This window comes from Pygocentrus nattereri, chromosome 8, assembly GCF_015220715.1.
Source record: "Pygocentrus nattereri isolate fPygNat1 chromosome 8, fPygNat1.pri, whole genome shotgun sequence".
Classification (NCBI taxonomy): Eukaryota; Metazoa; Chordata; class Actinopteri; order Characiformes; family Serrasalmidae; genus Pygocentrus; species Pygocentrus nattereri.
Window position 1 is genome coordinate 6,179,907 of NC_051218.1, and position 15,363 is coordinate 6,195,269.

The window sequence follows — 15,363 nt, forward strand, 5'->3', positions numbered from 1 at the left end:
TAGTTACAGTTAGGGATCATAAGCCTTCAAAGAGGGGGCAATTATTTATTATCACCCCCCTAATTCTTCAGTGATATGAAGCTGAGGTCAGATATTCTCCAGATTCTTGTTAGAATTTTCCTGTTCCACCTTAAATGGAGCAGCAGTTACATTCTGGCACTTCAGGCGTCAGAACTGCTGGACTATTTAAAGTGGAATGGGAAAGTTAGCTAGCTGGCTACCGAGACATTAGCATGCTATTAGTGATTTTTTACGCTTGTTATGAAGAAAAGGACCAAAAGACACTAAAACAACATTAAACTGGGATAAAACAGTGGTTATTATAATTATTAACATAGAATTTGTAGGTTTCTTTGGTCTCGTTTGTGTTTTTTTCTTTTTTCCCCCATCATATCTCTGTCTGGAGTCTCTGAAAAACCTCCGTTTCACCCCACCCCTCTATCCCAACAAGAATTGGGACACCCCACCCCTAGACGTGAAGGGCTAAATGGTAGGGAAGAGGGGTGAAATGGGTTTGGGCCTTAGTCTTGCTCCAGTGTTCTGTGTATTTTGTACATAAGCACTTGAAATAAGGAGCTCAATTAACAAATAAACGACAAAGAAAATGAGCTAAATAGAAACACGAAAACTTTTGGGTAACACTTTTTATGAATGTCACGTTTTAAGCATCTATACACACATTCATAACAAGTTATAATGCATTATAAACATGTTTATAAATATTTATAAAAATGGATCCCACTGAATTACACTTTACAGCCATGTCTATTATACATTATGAATTGTATGCATTATAAGCAGTGTTAATAACATGTTACACTTGATAGCAGTGTTGTCATTGTAATTTGTTCCCTCACTGGTTCTAACATCATACACTAGAGCCCTCCACTCAGTAACACTACAGTACAGTAATACTAATTTCAGCGTTCTACTGGATCTGCAGTGTTAAGTGAGTGCCAGGCTAACAGTGGTGCACATTAACAGTGGTGTACATTGACTTTCCCACATTGGGTGAAACACTGATGGCAGCTCTAGTTTAAACTCTGACATCTGAAGCCTGTAATGAGCTTTATTGTGTTTTAGTGTTTCAGTAAATCCTTCAGTAAATACTTCAACTTGAAGCCACAATCTTAACCCTTGAGGAGGCTTTAGTACAATACACTTCACTTTACTTAGAGCGGACAAATACAGCTTATGAGCTCTTATAATGTGTTATGAACAGTACTTATAATGCATTATGTTAACAATTCATAATGCATAATAAGCAAGGCTATAACGTGTAATGCATTTTAATACATATTTATAGCCATGTTTACGATGCCTTATGAATGCATTTTAACAGGTTATGAATGTGCTTATAGACGCTTACAAACATGACATTCATAGAAAGTGTTTTGTTTAGTTCCATTACTACGAACATCAATCATATGTATCAAACAAATGGTTTTCTTTGAAAATTGTTTTTTTTTCTTTTATTTGAGCAGAACTTAAAAGGCATTATCTTTTATTTAAACACCAGCTAAAGACTTTTCCACTTCACATGCATTATAACATCAGAGAGCAGTTAGACTTCCCTGCGATTACCCCTCCATCAGCTCCAGCCATTAACAGCAGCCTTACAACTTCAAACCCTTTACAATGTAAAATGGGGAGGAAAATACAGAGGGTTTGTCTTTCTTCGGCTCTTCCCTTAGCAAACAGGAGCCGAGCTCACACACAATAGTGGTGCACGGCCCAAACCGCAGCTCTGCCAATCAGAAAACAATAAAATCAGAAACAGAACAAAGTTCCTCGGCTGCTTTTCTCATCTGTCATCTTCAAACGTCTGCAGGAGACGCACTGGCATCTGATTGAAGGCTGAGTAAGAGAAACGCAGCCAGTTCTGAATCTTCTCTTCCTAAAAGACTCACTGCTACGTATCAGGAGCTTCTCCTGCTTCACTCAGAGACAGCAGGAGGAGAAAATCCATCACTCTGAAAATTATGTTTGCCTCAGGTGTCACTAATATAGCAGAATATACTGCTACTTATAGTATATACGGTTGCATGCAAAAGTTTGGGGATCGCTCAAATTCCTTTTTGTTGATTTTTTTGACTTCTGACCATTCTTGGGGCAGTCGTGGGCTGGAAGTTAGGGAACTGGCCCTGTGACCGGAAGGTGGTTCGATCCCCAGCACCGACAGTCCACGACTGAGGTGTCCTTGAGCAAGACACCTAACCCCCAATTGCTCCCCGGGCGCCGTGGATAGGGCTGCCCACCGCTCCGGGCAAGTGTGCTCACTGCCCCCTAGTGTGTGTGTATTCACTAGTGTGTATGTGGTGTTTCACTTCACGGATGGGTTAAATGCGGAGGTGGGATTAAAAACGTATAATTTCACTTAACTTTTCTGCTAAAATCTACTTACAGGCACTTTACATTTGCTTAACTAAAAAAATAAATAAATGAAACAAAACAGTGAGTGTGCCACGTGCAAAATATTGGATGACCCTCATCAAGTCAAGTCAAACTTATTTGTATAGCACTTTTTTACAACTGATGATGTCACAAAGCAGCTTCACAGAAATCCAGTAAAGACAAAGTTTTAACATGAATGTAAAAACCCCAGGTGGGCAAGCCAGGGGGCGACAGTGGCCAGGCGAACCTCCCTCAGAGCTGAGGAAGAAACCTTGGGAGGACCCAAGGCTCACAAGAGGGGACCCGTCCTCCTCTGGTCAAACTACCTACAGAGTTATTATACTACTAATATTAATAGCAGTAGTATTGGTAGTAATAAGAGTTAGGAGTCCATGAAAATGTCAATGTAGGGAGGGCAGCTAGTTCAGGGCAGGTGGCGGTAGCTGGAGCGCGGGCAGCTGGTCTGAAGCGGGTAGCAGGAGAGCTCGACAGTCAGTCGTCCTTCAGTGTCCAGCTGGACAAGGTAGGGAGATGGAATTTCATTTCATGACTTAATTATCTTGTTGGGCCTTAATTCAGAATTAGAAAGCTTAGATTTGCTTACACATACAAGGGATTTGGTTTTGGTTGCAGGAGCTCACAGGGCACAGTGTCAGACAGACAGTCACATATGATAAATTCCTACTATCACTCACTCACACACACACACACACACACACACACGGAGTCAAACTTAATTGACATAACTGACTTGTTAGGATGAGAATTGTCATCAGGAATGACAGAAGCAACTGAGCATTAAACGATATAAAAAAATGCTATTTTTAAAGCAGTTTGCTGCCGTTTTTAAGCATCTATACACACATTCATAACAAGTTACAATGCATTCATAAGGCATTATAAACATGTTTATAAATATTTATAAAAATGGATCACACTGGATTACACTTTACAGCCATGTCTATTATACATTATGAATTGTATGCATTATAAGCAGTGTTAATAACATGGTATACTTGATAGTAGAGTGTTGTCATTGTAATTTGTTCCCTCACTGGTTCTAACGTCGAGGCTGTTCTTCCAAAAAGTCAACGAGACACACCAACCTGACGCTTTATTTTCAGTGACTCACTTCTACAGCCGTCTGCTTGGTGGTAGTTTGACTTTTCATTTAGTACTTTAGTCGTTTTGTGGGGCCAGCTTAGGAGGTAGGAGTGGACCTCACATTGAGTGAGGTAGTGTAGTGTGTAATTGCCCTTTAAAACCCCAGAAAGGCAGGATGGGCGTACCCTGTATCCCGGGTCCTCTTTGATCGAGGCTGTGTTGACGGGCGATCCAGACTGCCAGAGCGTCTCTTTAACACTACAGCCGTACAGAAACACATTCTTCTTCCTGGAGTGACCATGATAATCACAGAACACCTACAGAGAGAGAGAGAGAGAGAGAGAGAGAGAGAGAGAGAGAGAAATGTGATAAGTTGGCGACCCATGTTAAGAAGAGTCATTTTGTCCTTTCAACAAAAATGAATCCACCTTCGGCTGTAAATCTGTCTCAGTATGTGCTGATGTGTTACTGTAGACTAAAAAACATAATATAATCAAAAACACCGACTTGCTTTGCTCCGCTTTAAGCTTCAGCTCAGCTATAGCTGCTTTTCTCACATCTCCAGCAGGAAACTTTTTCACAAAGTAGAACAGTTTCTTGTAAAACATCTCTCAACGTTCAACATTTTACGAGGCTGAAGTCGCTTCTCATTCGCTTCTCATTCGCCAGCTTCAAGTTCTCGTTGCACTTTTAATGAAAATTTGAATGAATTATGAATGACTTTATTCTAATGTATATTGTGATAAACTCACTGCTGAGGTAATTTGTTTAAAAATGAGCTTAGATGTCTAAAACTTTCACACAGTACTATATATATATACACACACACACACACACACACACACACACACACACACACACACACACACACATATATGTTTATCATTAACCACAGTGGACTAACAGTGGATTTAAAAACTTTAAACTGAACCATCAAACCTCCTTACAGTAACGCCTATATAACAGAATGCTTATTTACTGTACAGATTACAATTTTTTGCAAATATTAATCTCATTCTGTAATATTCTAGTTTCCCCAGTATGTTAAATTCAGTAAACAGTAATTGTTTATTAAATGTGTCTCTGTAGAGCATGTGTTCACTTATTTACACTTAGAAAACTCAGTTACTCAGTTAGTGGAAGCACAAGGTGGGTGTTTCTAATAAAGTGGCCAGTGAGTGGAAGCACAAGGTGGGTGTTTCTAATAAAGTGGCCGGTGAGCGGAAGCACATGGTGGGTGTTTCTATTAAAGTGACCAGCCAGTATATATGAATGTTATGACCAGGATAAAAAAAACAAAACGCATGAAAGTAAAGCGTGAGTCCTGAACACGTCCAGCCAGCTGACCAAAGCATATACACCAGCACCAACACTGACCAAACCTAATTAATCAACACACAGGGCAGAACTGAGGAGGCGTGTGTGGAGCGTGACAGCGCTGAACACTGTCTGTAATAAAGCGCTCTTGATAGCGACGAGGCTAATTGGAATCAGAGCAGATCCGCATGACGGCCTTCTGGGTTCGAGCACAATTAGAAAAGTCAATCCTGCCTTATTAATTGCGCGTGTCAAACAATCCTATTTCAGTTTGCGGCCAGCGGCGTGCTTTCCGCCGGCGTTATTCAGCGCAGGTACAATGCGTAATTATTACAGTAATGAATTGTGAATTGTAGTGCAGTTGATTTGTTAGGCCAGCTAATTGCATCAAGTTATTGCAACTGGCACATTAATGATGACAGTTTAGTGAGGAATAAGAAAACACACACTCGACTGAATGCTTTTGTGACGCTTGTGCCTATCATAAGCTTCATTAAGTTCAGACCTCTGGCGTTCCAAATAAATTGCTCTGTGAACTGCTGTCTACAGCCTACACAATGCAATTAGCATCACTTTGCTCTTCAATACCAGCCGAAAATGAGGAGGATCTTGTTTTTCATCACCTTTTCACAGCAGCCATGAAGTGCATTTTCAGTTTTGGTCCTTGGGTTAAAATTTTAATATTTGTAATTAAATGAGAACTTTTTAAAGTACTTAATTACATTTTGAATTAAATGATATTTAATTGAATTTAGTTAGCTATATTATTAAATATACCTGACAAGTTGATTTCTATTCCGACGAGGAGGCCGAAAGAAAGGGCTCAAAGGCATCTTGATGTAAAAGCTGATGTTAAAATGCTTAAATTTGTTTTGTTTGGGTCAAACGTTTTTCAGACTGATACCAGTACTGATACTTGGACTTTGATAGCGACATCTAATCTGATACCGTCTTTTTTTCTGAGCTGGACTGGACTGATAACTGATCAAGAAGTTATTAACATGATCGTTTAGGCAGCCAATCAGCAGTCTAGATTTTGGAACAAGCATGCTCATTGGCTCACGGATGCTGAGAAGATCGACTACCTAGATACCTACTAATACTAATACTTATAAGTACATAATAAGTACTGAAATAGTACTGAAGTAACTCAACTGATACCCTAAATGCGTTGAATGCAGTGTGTGTGTGAAATGACTTATCGTGGGATATTTTTCACATCACTGACATCGAAGTGGTGTAGCTAGGTGTTTGCGAAGTATTTGCCATGTCACTCTTTTTGGCAGTAATTCACAAAAAATAAAAAGACTGACCTGGAGAGGAACGCCTTCTATGATGAAAGGAGGGAATCATCAGGCTTTCCTCTTCTGTCGGTATTATCTGCCTGTTATAACATCTGACTTATTGCTCTAATGTCGCTCCTGCAGATCTGGGTTTGGTTTCGGCCGAGCATCGGCGACCCGAGAAGTTAAAATCAACTAATGATGAAGAAGCAGAGATCAAGTAAGGTTTATTATTATTATCGATTGTAGCGACGCTGATCCGAATGCCTGAGTGGAGTGAGGTTTATTTCAAATGAGGTGCCAGAACTCTCAAAACTAAAGAGACTCCAGACCAAACAGTGACTGCTGTGGGAGCCACAGGAGTGTTTTCAGTGAATTCGTGATGAACTGCAGCTCCAACTCACAGCCCACATCTACATCTACCTCTTTTACTTTTTCTCCTTTTTAGACGTCTCTGCAAACGTTTGTTTTAAACATGTTACGTTTTTTTGACATAACTGCAAATTTCGGTTTCTGTGATCGAAGTAAAATGGACGATCTGAAAAAGAAAGAAAATTATTTTAAAAAGTTGATTTTATTTTTTTTCTGTGGGCCACTTGTAACAGGGAGCGAGGAGGCGGGCGCACATGCTGAGAAAAATCCAGGGTCATAGTCAAGACGGTCCAGGGTCATAGATCCAACACGGATCGATTGGGGGACAGACATGACAAGCCAGAATAAAACAGAACCAACAACTGTACATAGACCAGTACAAACAACACCAGTACAACCAACAAAGACCAGCAAACACACGGGGCAAACACAGGGCTTAAATACACAGGGTAAATGAGGGACAGGTGGAAAACAGGAGGAGACAGTCAGGGGTGGAGTCACTAAACAAGGGGGCTGGATCAAAACAAACACACATGGAAGATCAAAACAAAAAGCACATGGAGTGGGAGGAGCCAATCGTGACACCACTATGCTTTAGAATTATAAACAGGTGGGCCTTGGGGTGAAAAAGGCTGAGAACCCCTGCTGTAATCCACATCAACAAGTTTGCACCACCTTGCGGTTTGAACAGATGGAGAGAAGTTAGGTGATGTATGTTTTTCTTTTCAGAAATGATTTGGGTTATTTGGGTGACTATTGGGTTCCAGTGTTTATTAGCAAGTATAGCCTCATAGCTCAAGATCTAGGGCAAATCTTGGGCAGATCTTGGGCAGTCTGGGGGCAGTTGTGAGCTGGAGGTCAGGGAACCAGCCTTGCAACCAGAAGGTTGCTGCTTTGATCCCCAGAGCCAACAGTACGTAACTGGAGTGCCCCTGAGCAAGACACCTAACCCCCATCTGCTCCCCAGGCGCTGTAGATAGGGCTGCCCACCGCTCCGGGCAAGTGTGCTCACTGCCCCCTAGTGTGTGTGTTCACTAGTGTGTATGTGGTGTTTCACTGCACGGACGGGTTAGATTGTGGAGGTGAAATTCCCTCACTGTGGGACTTATAACAGTCTCTTAATCTAAAGAAGCAAAATTTGTTGGAAGATTTTTTGCCAAGTTGTTATAAAGATAGCAGGCTAAGTAAGACACCTTGCTTTGAGGGACTGACCAATGACCAGAAGGAATAAATATCACAGCACACTTAGCAAAATGGAAAGAACCGAGGAGGTCAGAAAGGGAGCGAGGAGCAGCTGTACTGTATTTACACTGAGGAGTCTATGAATAGGGCTGGCTGTAAATATGAAGCTTTTAAGAGAGCTACGGCACACGAATGAATGAGCAAGTTGAAAAGGGCAAAAAAGCTAAAAGGACAGCGCTAAAAGCATGAAACGTCCGACACGCACCGTCTAAAAACTAGGTCACATCTCTGACTCGCTCACACAGATGGGGGGTTTATTTATTTATTTATTTTCTAATGGTTTTGTAATTGATATCACTGATTCGTTGACTAGAGAAGCAAACTCAATCGTGTGGAAACAGCTTCATTAAGAGCCTTCTGCATTAAGCCCCTGTCTCCATACAGAGCGCTCTCATTATATTCAGTGACAATGAAACATTATGATGGTTTTTGAAATTTAAACAAATAAATAAATAAAACAAAACACAATTCCACATCGGAACACCCTAATAAATCACCATAACACATACGTTACACATGCGGACGGAAATTCAATTAAACTAGATGAACATGGATCTGACTATTATTCTGTGCTGGGCTGGAAAGTTTCTGCTTCATTTCACTGATGTATTTATGCCGCGTATCTTCTGTCCCGAAGTTTCACCCCACGAGACTCGAGCCTGATCATCAGCACTGATCTACATTTCAAGCCATTCCAGCTCTCGGAGTCCGCGGCTGGTTTTTCACTGATTATCCAGATGGATTTCAGATCTTGAACTGGATTTAATTCTTAAGAGAAATGGCCGGATCTCAGAACTTAAGCCATTTCAGCAACCAAGCACACAAGATCAGAGCAGTCGAAACTAAACAGATTTACAACAAAGCCTTCGTGTCCCAGTGGCATCCCAAGGGTCAGATACAAGCAAAGCCTCAAGGCTTTAAAAGTTGCATGAAAATCTTCAGCAAGACCTCGTCTGTTACTGGAAAAACCGCAGAATGAGTAGCAGAAAAATAAATGATTTCATAGAGCTCAACATCACAATAAAATGTAAACAACCAAAGACAGCAGAATGTCTGTTAATGACGTCTTTAGAGGGCGGAGCTGAGCGGCGTTTGTTTATTTGATGGTTGTTAATGATGTCTTTAGAGGGCGGAGCTGAGCGGCGTTTGTGTATTTGATGGTTGTTAATGACGTCTTTAGGGGGCGGAGCTGAGCGAAGTTTGTTTATTTGATGGTTGTTAATGACGTCTTTAGAGGGCGGAGCTGAGCGACGTTTGTTTATTTGATGGTTGTTAATGACGCCTTTAGAGGGCGGAGCTGAGCGACGTTTGTTTATTTGATGGTTGTTAATGACGTCTTTAGAGGGCGGAGCTGAGCGGCGTTTGTTTATTTGATGGTTGTTAATGACGTCTTTAGAGGGCGGAGCTGAGCAGCGTTTGTTTATTTGATGGTTGTTAATGACGTCTTTAGAGGGCGGCGCTGAGCGGCATTTGTTTATTTGATGGTTGTTAATGACGTCTTTAGAGGGCAGAGCTGAGCGTCGTTTGTTTATTTGATGGTTGTTAATGACATCTTTAGAGGGCGGAGCTGAGCGTCATTTGTTTATTTGATGGTTGTTAATGACGTCTTTAGAGGGCGGAGCTGAGCGACGTTTGTTTATTTGATGGTTGTTGATGACGTCTTTAGAGGGCGGAGCTGAGCGGCGTTTGTTTATTTGATGGTTGTTAATGACGTCTTTAGAGGGCGGAGCTGAGCGGCGTTTGTTTATTTGATGGTTGTTAATGACGTCTTTAGAGGGCGGAGCTGAGCGGCGTTTGTTTATTCGATGGTTGTTAATGACGTCTTTAGAGGGCGGAGCTGAGTGGCGTTTGTTTATTCGATGGTTGTTAATGACGTCTTTAGAGGGCGGAGCTGAGCGTCGTTTGTTTATTTGATGGTTGTTAATGACGTCTTTAGAGGGCGGAGCTGAGCGTCGTTTGTTTATTTGATGGTTGTTAATGACATCTTTAGAGGGCGGAGCTGAGCGTCGTTTGTTTATTTGATGGTTGTTAATGACGTCTTTAGAGGGCAGCGCTGAGCGTCGTTTGTTTATTTGATGGTTGTTAATGACGTCTTTAGAGGGCGGAGCTGAGCGGCGTTTGTTTATTCGATGGTTGTTAATGACGTCTTTAGAGGGCGGAGCTGAGCGTCGTTTGTTTATTTGATGGTTGTTAATGACGTCTTTAGAGGGCGGAGCTGAGCGTCGTTTGTTTATTTGATGGTTGTTAATGACGTCTTTAGAGGGCGGCGCTGAGCGTCGTTTGTTTATTTGATGGTTGTTAATGACGTCTTTAGAGGGCGGAGCTGAGCGGCGTTTGTTTATTTGATGGTTGTTAATGACGTCTTTAGAGGGCGGAGCTGAGCGGCGTTTGTTTATTTGATGGTTGTTAATGACGTCTTTAGAGGGCGGAGCTGAGTGGCGTTTGTTTATTCGATGGTTGTTAATGACGTCTTTTGAGGGCGGAGCTGAGCGTCGTTTGTTTATTTGATGGTTGTTAATGACGTCTTTAGAGGGCGGAGCTGAGCGTCGTTTGTTTATTTGATGGTTGTTAATGACGTCTTTAGAGGGCGGAGCTGAGCGTCGTTTGTTTATTTGATGGTTGTTAATGACGTCTTTAGAGGGCAGCGCTGAGCGTCGTTTGTTTATTTGATGGTTGTTAATGACGTCTTTAGAGGGCGGAGCTGAGCGACATTTGTTTATTCGATGGTTGTTAATGACGTCTTTAGAGGGCGGAGCTGAGCGATGTTTGTTTATTTGATGGTCGTTAATGACGTCTTTAGAGGGCGGAGCTGAGCGGCGTTTGTTTATTTGATGGTTGTTAATGACGCCTTTAGAGGGCGGAGCTGAGCGGCGTTTGTTTATTCGATGGTTGTTAATGACGTCTTTAGAGGGCGGAGCTGAGCGATGTTTGTTTATTTGATGGTCGTTAATGACGTCTTTAGAGGGCGGAGCTGAGCAGCGTTTGTTTATTTGATGGTTGTTAATGACGTCTTTAGAGGGCGGAGCTGAGCGGCGTTTGTTTATTCGATGGTTGTTAATGACGTCTTTATAGGGCGGCGCTGAGCGGCGTTTGTTTATTTGATGGTTGTTAATGACGTCTTTAGAGGGCGGCGCTGAGCGATGTTTGTTTATTTGATGGTTGTTAATGACGTCTTTAGAGGGCGGAGCTGAGCGGCGTTTGTTTATTTGATGGTTGTTAATGACGCCTTTAGAGGGCGGCGCTGAGCGACGTTTGTTTATTTGATGGTTGTTAATGACGTCTTTAGAGGGCGGAGCTGAGCGGCGTTTGTTTATTTGATGGTTGTTAATGACGTCTTTAGAGGGCGGAGCTGAGCGGCGTTTGTTTATTTGATGGTTGTTAATGACGTCTTTAGAGGGCGGAGCTGAGCGACGTTTGTTTATTTGATGGTTGTTAATGACGTCTTTAGAGGGCGGAGCTGAGCGGCGTTTGTTTATTTGATGGTTGTTAATGACGTCTTTAGAGGGCGGAGCTGAGCAGCGTTTGTTTATTTGATGGTTGTTAATGACGTCTTTAGAGGGCGGAGCTGAGCGGCGTTTGTTTATTTGATGGTTTTTAATGACGTCTTTAGAGGGCGGAGCTGAGCGGCGTTTGTTTATTTGATGGTTGTTAATGACGTCTTTAGAGGGCGGAGCTGAGCGGCGTTTGTTTATTTGATGGTTGTTAATGACGTCTTTAGAGGGCGGAGCTGAGCGGCGTTTGTTTATATGATGTTTTTTTAATGATGCGCCAGAATGTAAACAGAATGATTTGCTGAAGTGTCATTTCAGACTCAGCACTTTGGAAAGCGTTCATTTCCACCGCTAATCCTTAAACCACTTACACTCCTGACTCAGTTCAGTGTCCAAGACAAATATAAATATGAAAGTCTTACCATCGGTGTTCTGCCGATGCTGTTGAGGTAGTAGAGGAATCCTTTGGCGTGGTAGATGGTGGGACTCAGGTCGGGATTTGGCTTCAGCCACTGTCTGTTCAGATCGTCAGCGCTGAGCGAGCACCGATGGCTGTTTGAGAGGGAAAATAAAGAACAAATGCCGTTTGTGTGTATTTTTTTTTTTTAGAGATAGGAGATTTTTATCTAGAGATAGGAGGCGGATATGTGAATACTAGGGCTGCCTGTTAAGAACAGAAATTATATTAGAAATTACATTATTTCATTCACAATAGGTGAGTCCCCAAAAAAGCTTTCAGGTGTTTTCAAGTATTGCTATAGATGTATTGATTTGCCATAGACTTGGTGTAGTCCATATACACACACACACACACACACACATACACACACATATATATACATATATATATATATATATATATATATATATATATATATATATATATATATATAGCCCAACACAACATCTGGTTCCATCGTCTGGTTCCATTGATTTACATTAAAAGTAAAGTATGTTTTTTCTTTTGTAGCTGAACGTGTAGCTGATCAAGAAGAACCTCGCTGAGAAAAGGAGACGGAAACATCAAACAACGAAGCTGAGCAATGGACTGACCGCCCCTCAGGTCCAGACCTCAACAGCACTGAATGGAGCAATATCCCTGCAGATTTCCTTTAAAGCAAGTCTCCTAAAAAAGGAGCTGTAATAAAGGTAAACAGTGAAAATTGATATTATATTTAACTGCTGAGGCGCCTGTGTAACGTTAAATATATGCTTTCTATTTTTAATGATGCTGAAAAACGAGCAACTGGGAATTTAAAAAGAAAGGAAATATGAAGGATGGCCTCAGACTGTATGAACCAGAGATATTATGATCTTCTACCTGAACCAATGCAGTTAAAAACCAATGTGTGCACCATTAAACCAAGCAGCTTCTCCAGAAACCAATAAAGAAGAACAAAGCATTGAGGAATTATTTCCTAAACGGCACCTTCCACCCTTCTCTTATCTGTATCCCTTCTGCATGGGTCTTGTAAAGGTCACAGGTGGACAAAGCTATCTGGCAGACCACACAGACACGGTGCTGATTAGAGCTCAAGGCCACAGCTCAGAGTAACTTCCCTGCTTTGTCTTCCGACACAATCGTACTGGCATTTGGAGGCAGCACACACGGAATCACACACAGCCCAATTACTGCACACAGTGCTGAAACATTAGCGGGCTGATGGAGCGCGTTCTGAACCCGGCTGTGTGTAATTGCCACTCTCTCTTCACTCTCTCTCTCTCAAGAATAATCACATTCTTCTCCAGGCTCAACTCAGCAGCGTGGGCGTGCGGAAATATTTTCACTTATATATCCCGTCGGCACCTGAGAACACAGCCAATACAGCATAAGCCATATTCCCATATTACTGCTGTGATTCAAATCATTGTTTCATATCCAGAGACTACACTGTGTTTTTATAGCAAATAAAAAAGACATCAGCTTTGTTTTCACTGCAGCAAAGCGGCTGCGTGGAGAGAAACTGATGATTGGTTTGATTTTCTTGGCCCGAGTTACACCAAGATATTTGCAAATTTTTCAAAAATGATGAGCCTAGTTTTACTGGACTGCTACACCGATCAGGCCAACGTTCTGACCACCTCCTTGTTTCTACACTCACTATCCATTTTATCAGCTCCACTTACTGTATAGCTGCACTTTGTAGTTCTACAGTTACAGACTGTAGTCCATCTGTTCCTCTGATACTTTGTCACCCCCTTTTACACTGTTCTTCAGTGGTCAGGACCCCCATACACCCTCACAGAGCAGGTACTATATGGGTGGTGGGTCATTCTCAGCACTGCAGTAACACTGATGTGGTGGTGGGGATGTGTTAGTGTGTGGCGTGCTGGCGCGGGTCCTGATCACTGAAGAACAGGGTAAAAGGGGGCTAACAAAGTATCAGAGAAACAGATGGACTACAGTCTGTAACTGTAGAACTACAAAGTGCAGCTATACAGTAAGTGGAGCTGATAAAGTGAACAGTGAGTGTAGAAACAAGGAGGTGGTCAGAATGTTGTCTGATCGGTGTATTAGATGCTGCTGTAATTGTACATGAGCTGTGAGGCTGATCGTAATGAGAAAACCTCTCTTGGAAGAGCTATTTAGATAAATTATGGTAAACATAAGCGGACAGATATAGAACATGGAGGACAATAAACAAGTTGGTAGATATAGAACATGATGGAACACATACAGGAAGGTAGACATAGAACATGGTGGAACACATACAGGTTGGTAGATAGAGAACATGGTGGGAACACATACAGGTTGATAGATACAGAACATGGTGGAACACATACAGGTTGGTAGATAGAGAACATGGTGGGAACACATACAGGTTGATAGATACAGAACATGGTGGAACACATACAGGTTGGTAGATAGAGAACATGGTGGGAACACATACAGGAAGGTAGACATAGAACATGGTGGAACACATACAGGTTGGTAGATACAGAACATGGTGGAACACATACAGGTTGGTAGATACAGAACATGATGGAACACATACAGATTGGTAGATACAGAACATGGTGGAACACATACAGGTTGGTAGATACAGAACATGGTGGAATATATACAGGTTGGTCGATACAGAACATGATGGAACACATACAGGTTGATAGATGCAGAACATGGTGGAAAATTTTGGGATGGTACATGAAGAACACGATGGAACTCGTTCAGAATAGCGGATACTGAGCTGTGGAACTGGAGCTGCTCTAGCTGTGTGTGAGTTGTGAGGCTGACCGTAATGAGAAAACTTCTTTGGAACAGCCGTTTAGACAAATTGCGGTAAACATAAGCTGGATGTGTCTGTGTGAAACCGGTTCTCCGTTTTGGAGTCGGGTGTCTGAGTGATTTCCAATTCATTCTGTCGCCGCCTGCTTATTGCTGAATATTTGCCCTGTAAATATTTGATGAACTGAGAGCTTTGCTGAAAATGACATCAATTACATTTTTCTCTCTCGCTCTCCCTCTAACACTTTATTTTAAAGCGGCATCTTCCTCCTGACAGCAATAATTCACAAACTCTTTTGGGCTCCCACCCCACCCTGCTATGATGACTGCTGGAGGGAGGCTCTACATTTTGTTCTCTTTACGGTTCTCTGAAGCCTGACAGCTACACCAAACTGCCATGCTTTTAAAGTGTCAACCTCTTGATTTTTCTCTCCGTCTGCACACAAGAACCCACCTCACATAACCCTGGAGGCTGAAACACCACAGTTAGACACGGTTTCCTTTCCTTTCACTTCAATTAAATTCAATTAAATTACATTCAATTCAAAATCAACTGAATGTGTATGGCTCCTTCTTCAACAGACCCTGTTCCAACACAACTTCACAGGAAAGCAGGTGCGTCACAGAGAAAGACAATGTGAGAAAAAGAAGAATCAGGAAGAACCACTGAAAGGAACTCAAAAGTAGAAATCAAGAGCTAGGAGGAAAAAGCCTTAAGAGGCAAAACTAAGAGCATGAGAAACCTGGAACACACTCAGGGTGGTAGATGTGGAACGTGGTGGAACACATACAGGATGGTAGACGTAGAAAACGGTGGAACACATACACATGATAGATACAGAACATGGTGGAACACATTCAGGAACCATCTACCAGGATGTAGAAGATGGTGGAACCCATACAAGATAGCAGATGTAGAACATTGTACAACACA

General features: G+C 41.9%; 1 protein-coding gene across 1 annotated transcript in view; it reads right to left on the reverse strand.

Moving 5' to 3' along the window:
• LOC108438530 (cytosolic carboxypeptidase 4) overlaps nucleotides 1-15,363 on the reverse strand; it is a 319,250-nt gene that overhangs the window by 75,401 nt on the left and 228,486 nt on the right. The window contains exons 20-21 of the mRNA XM_037540410.1: nucleotides 11,626-11,755; nucleotides 3,684-3,815 (exon numbers count right to left, since the gene is read on the reverse strand). Of these exons, the coding sequence (XP_037396307.1) occupies nucleotides 3,684-3,815; nucleotides 11,626-11,755 (262 nt within the window). The remainder of the gene's footprint in view (nucleotides 1-3,683; nucleotides 3,816-11,625; nucleotides 11,756-15,363) is intronic.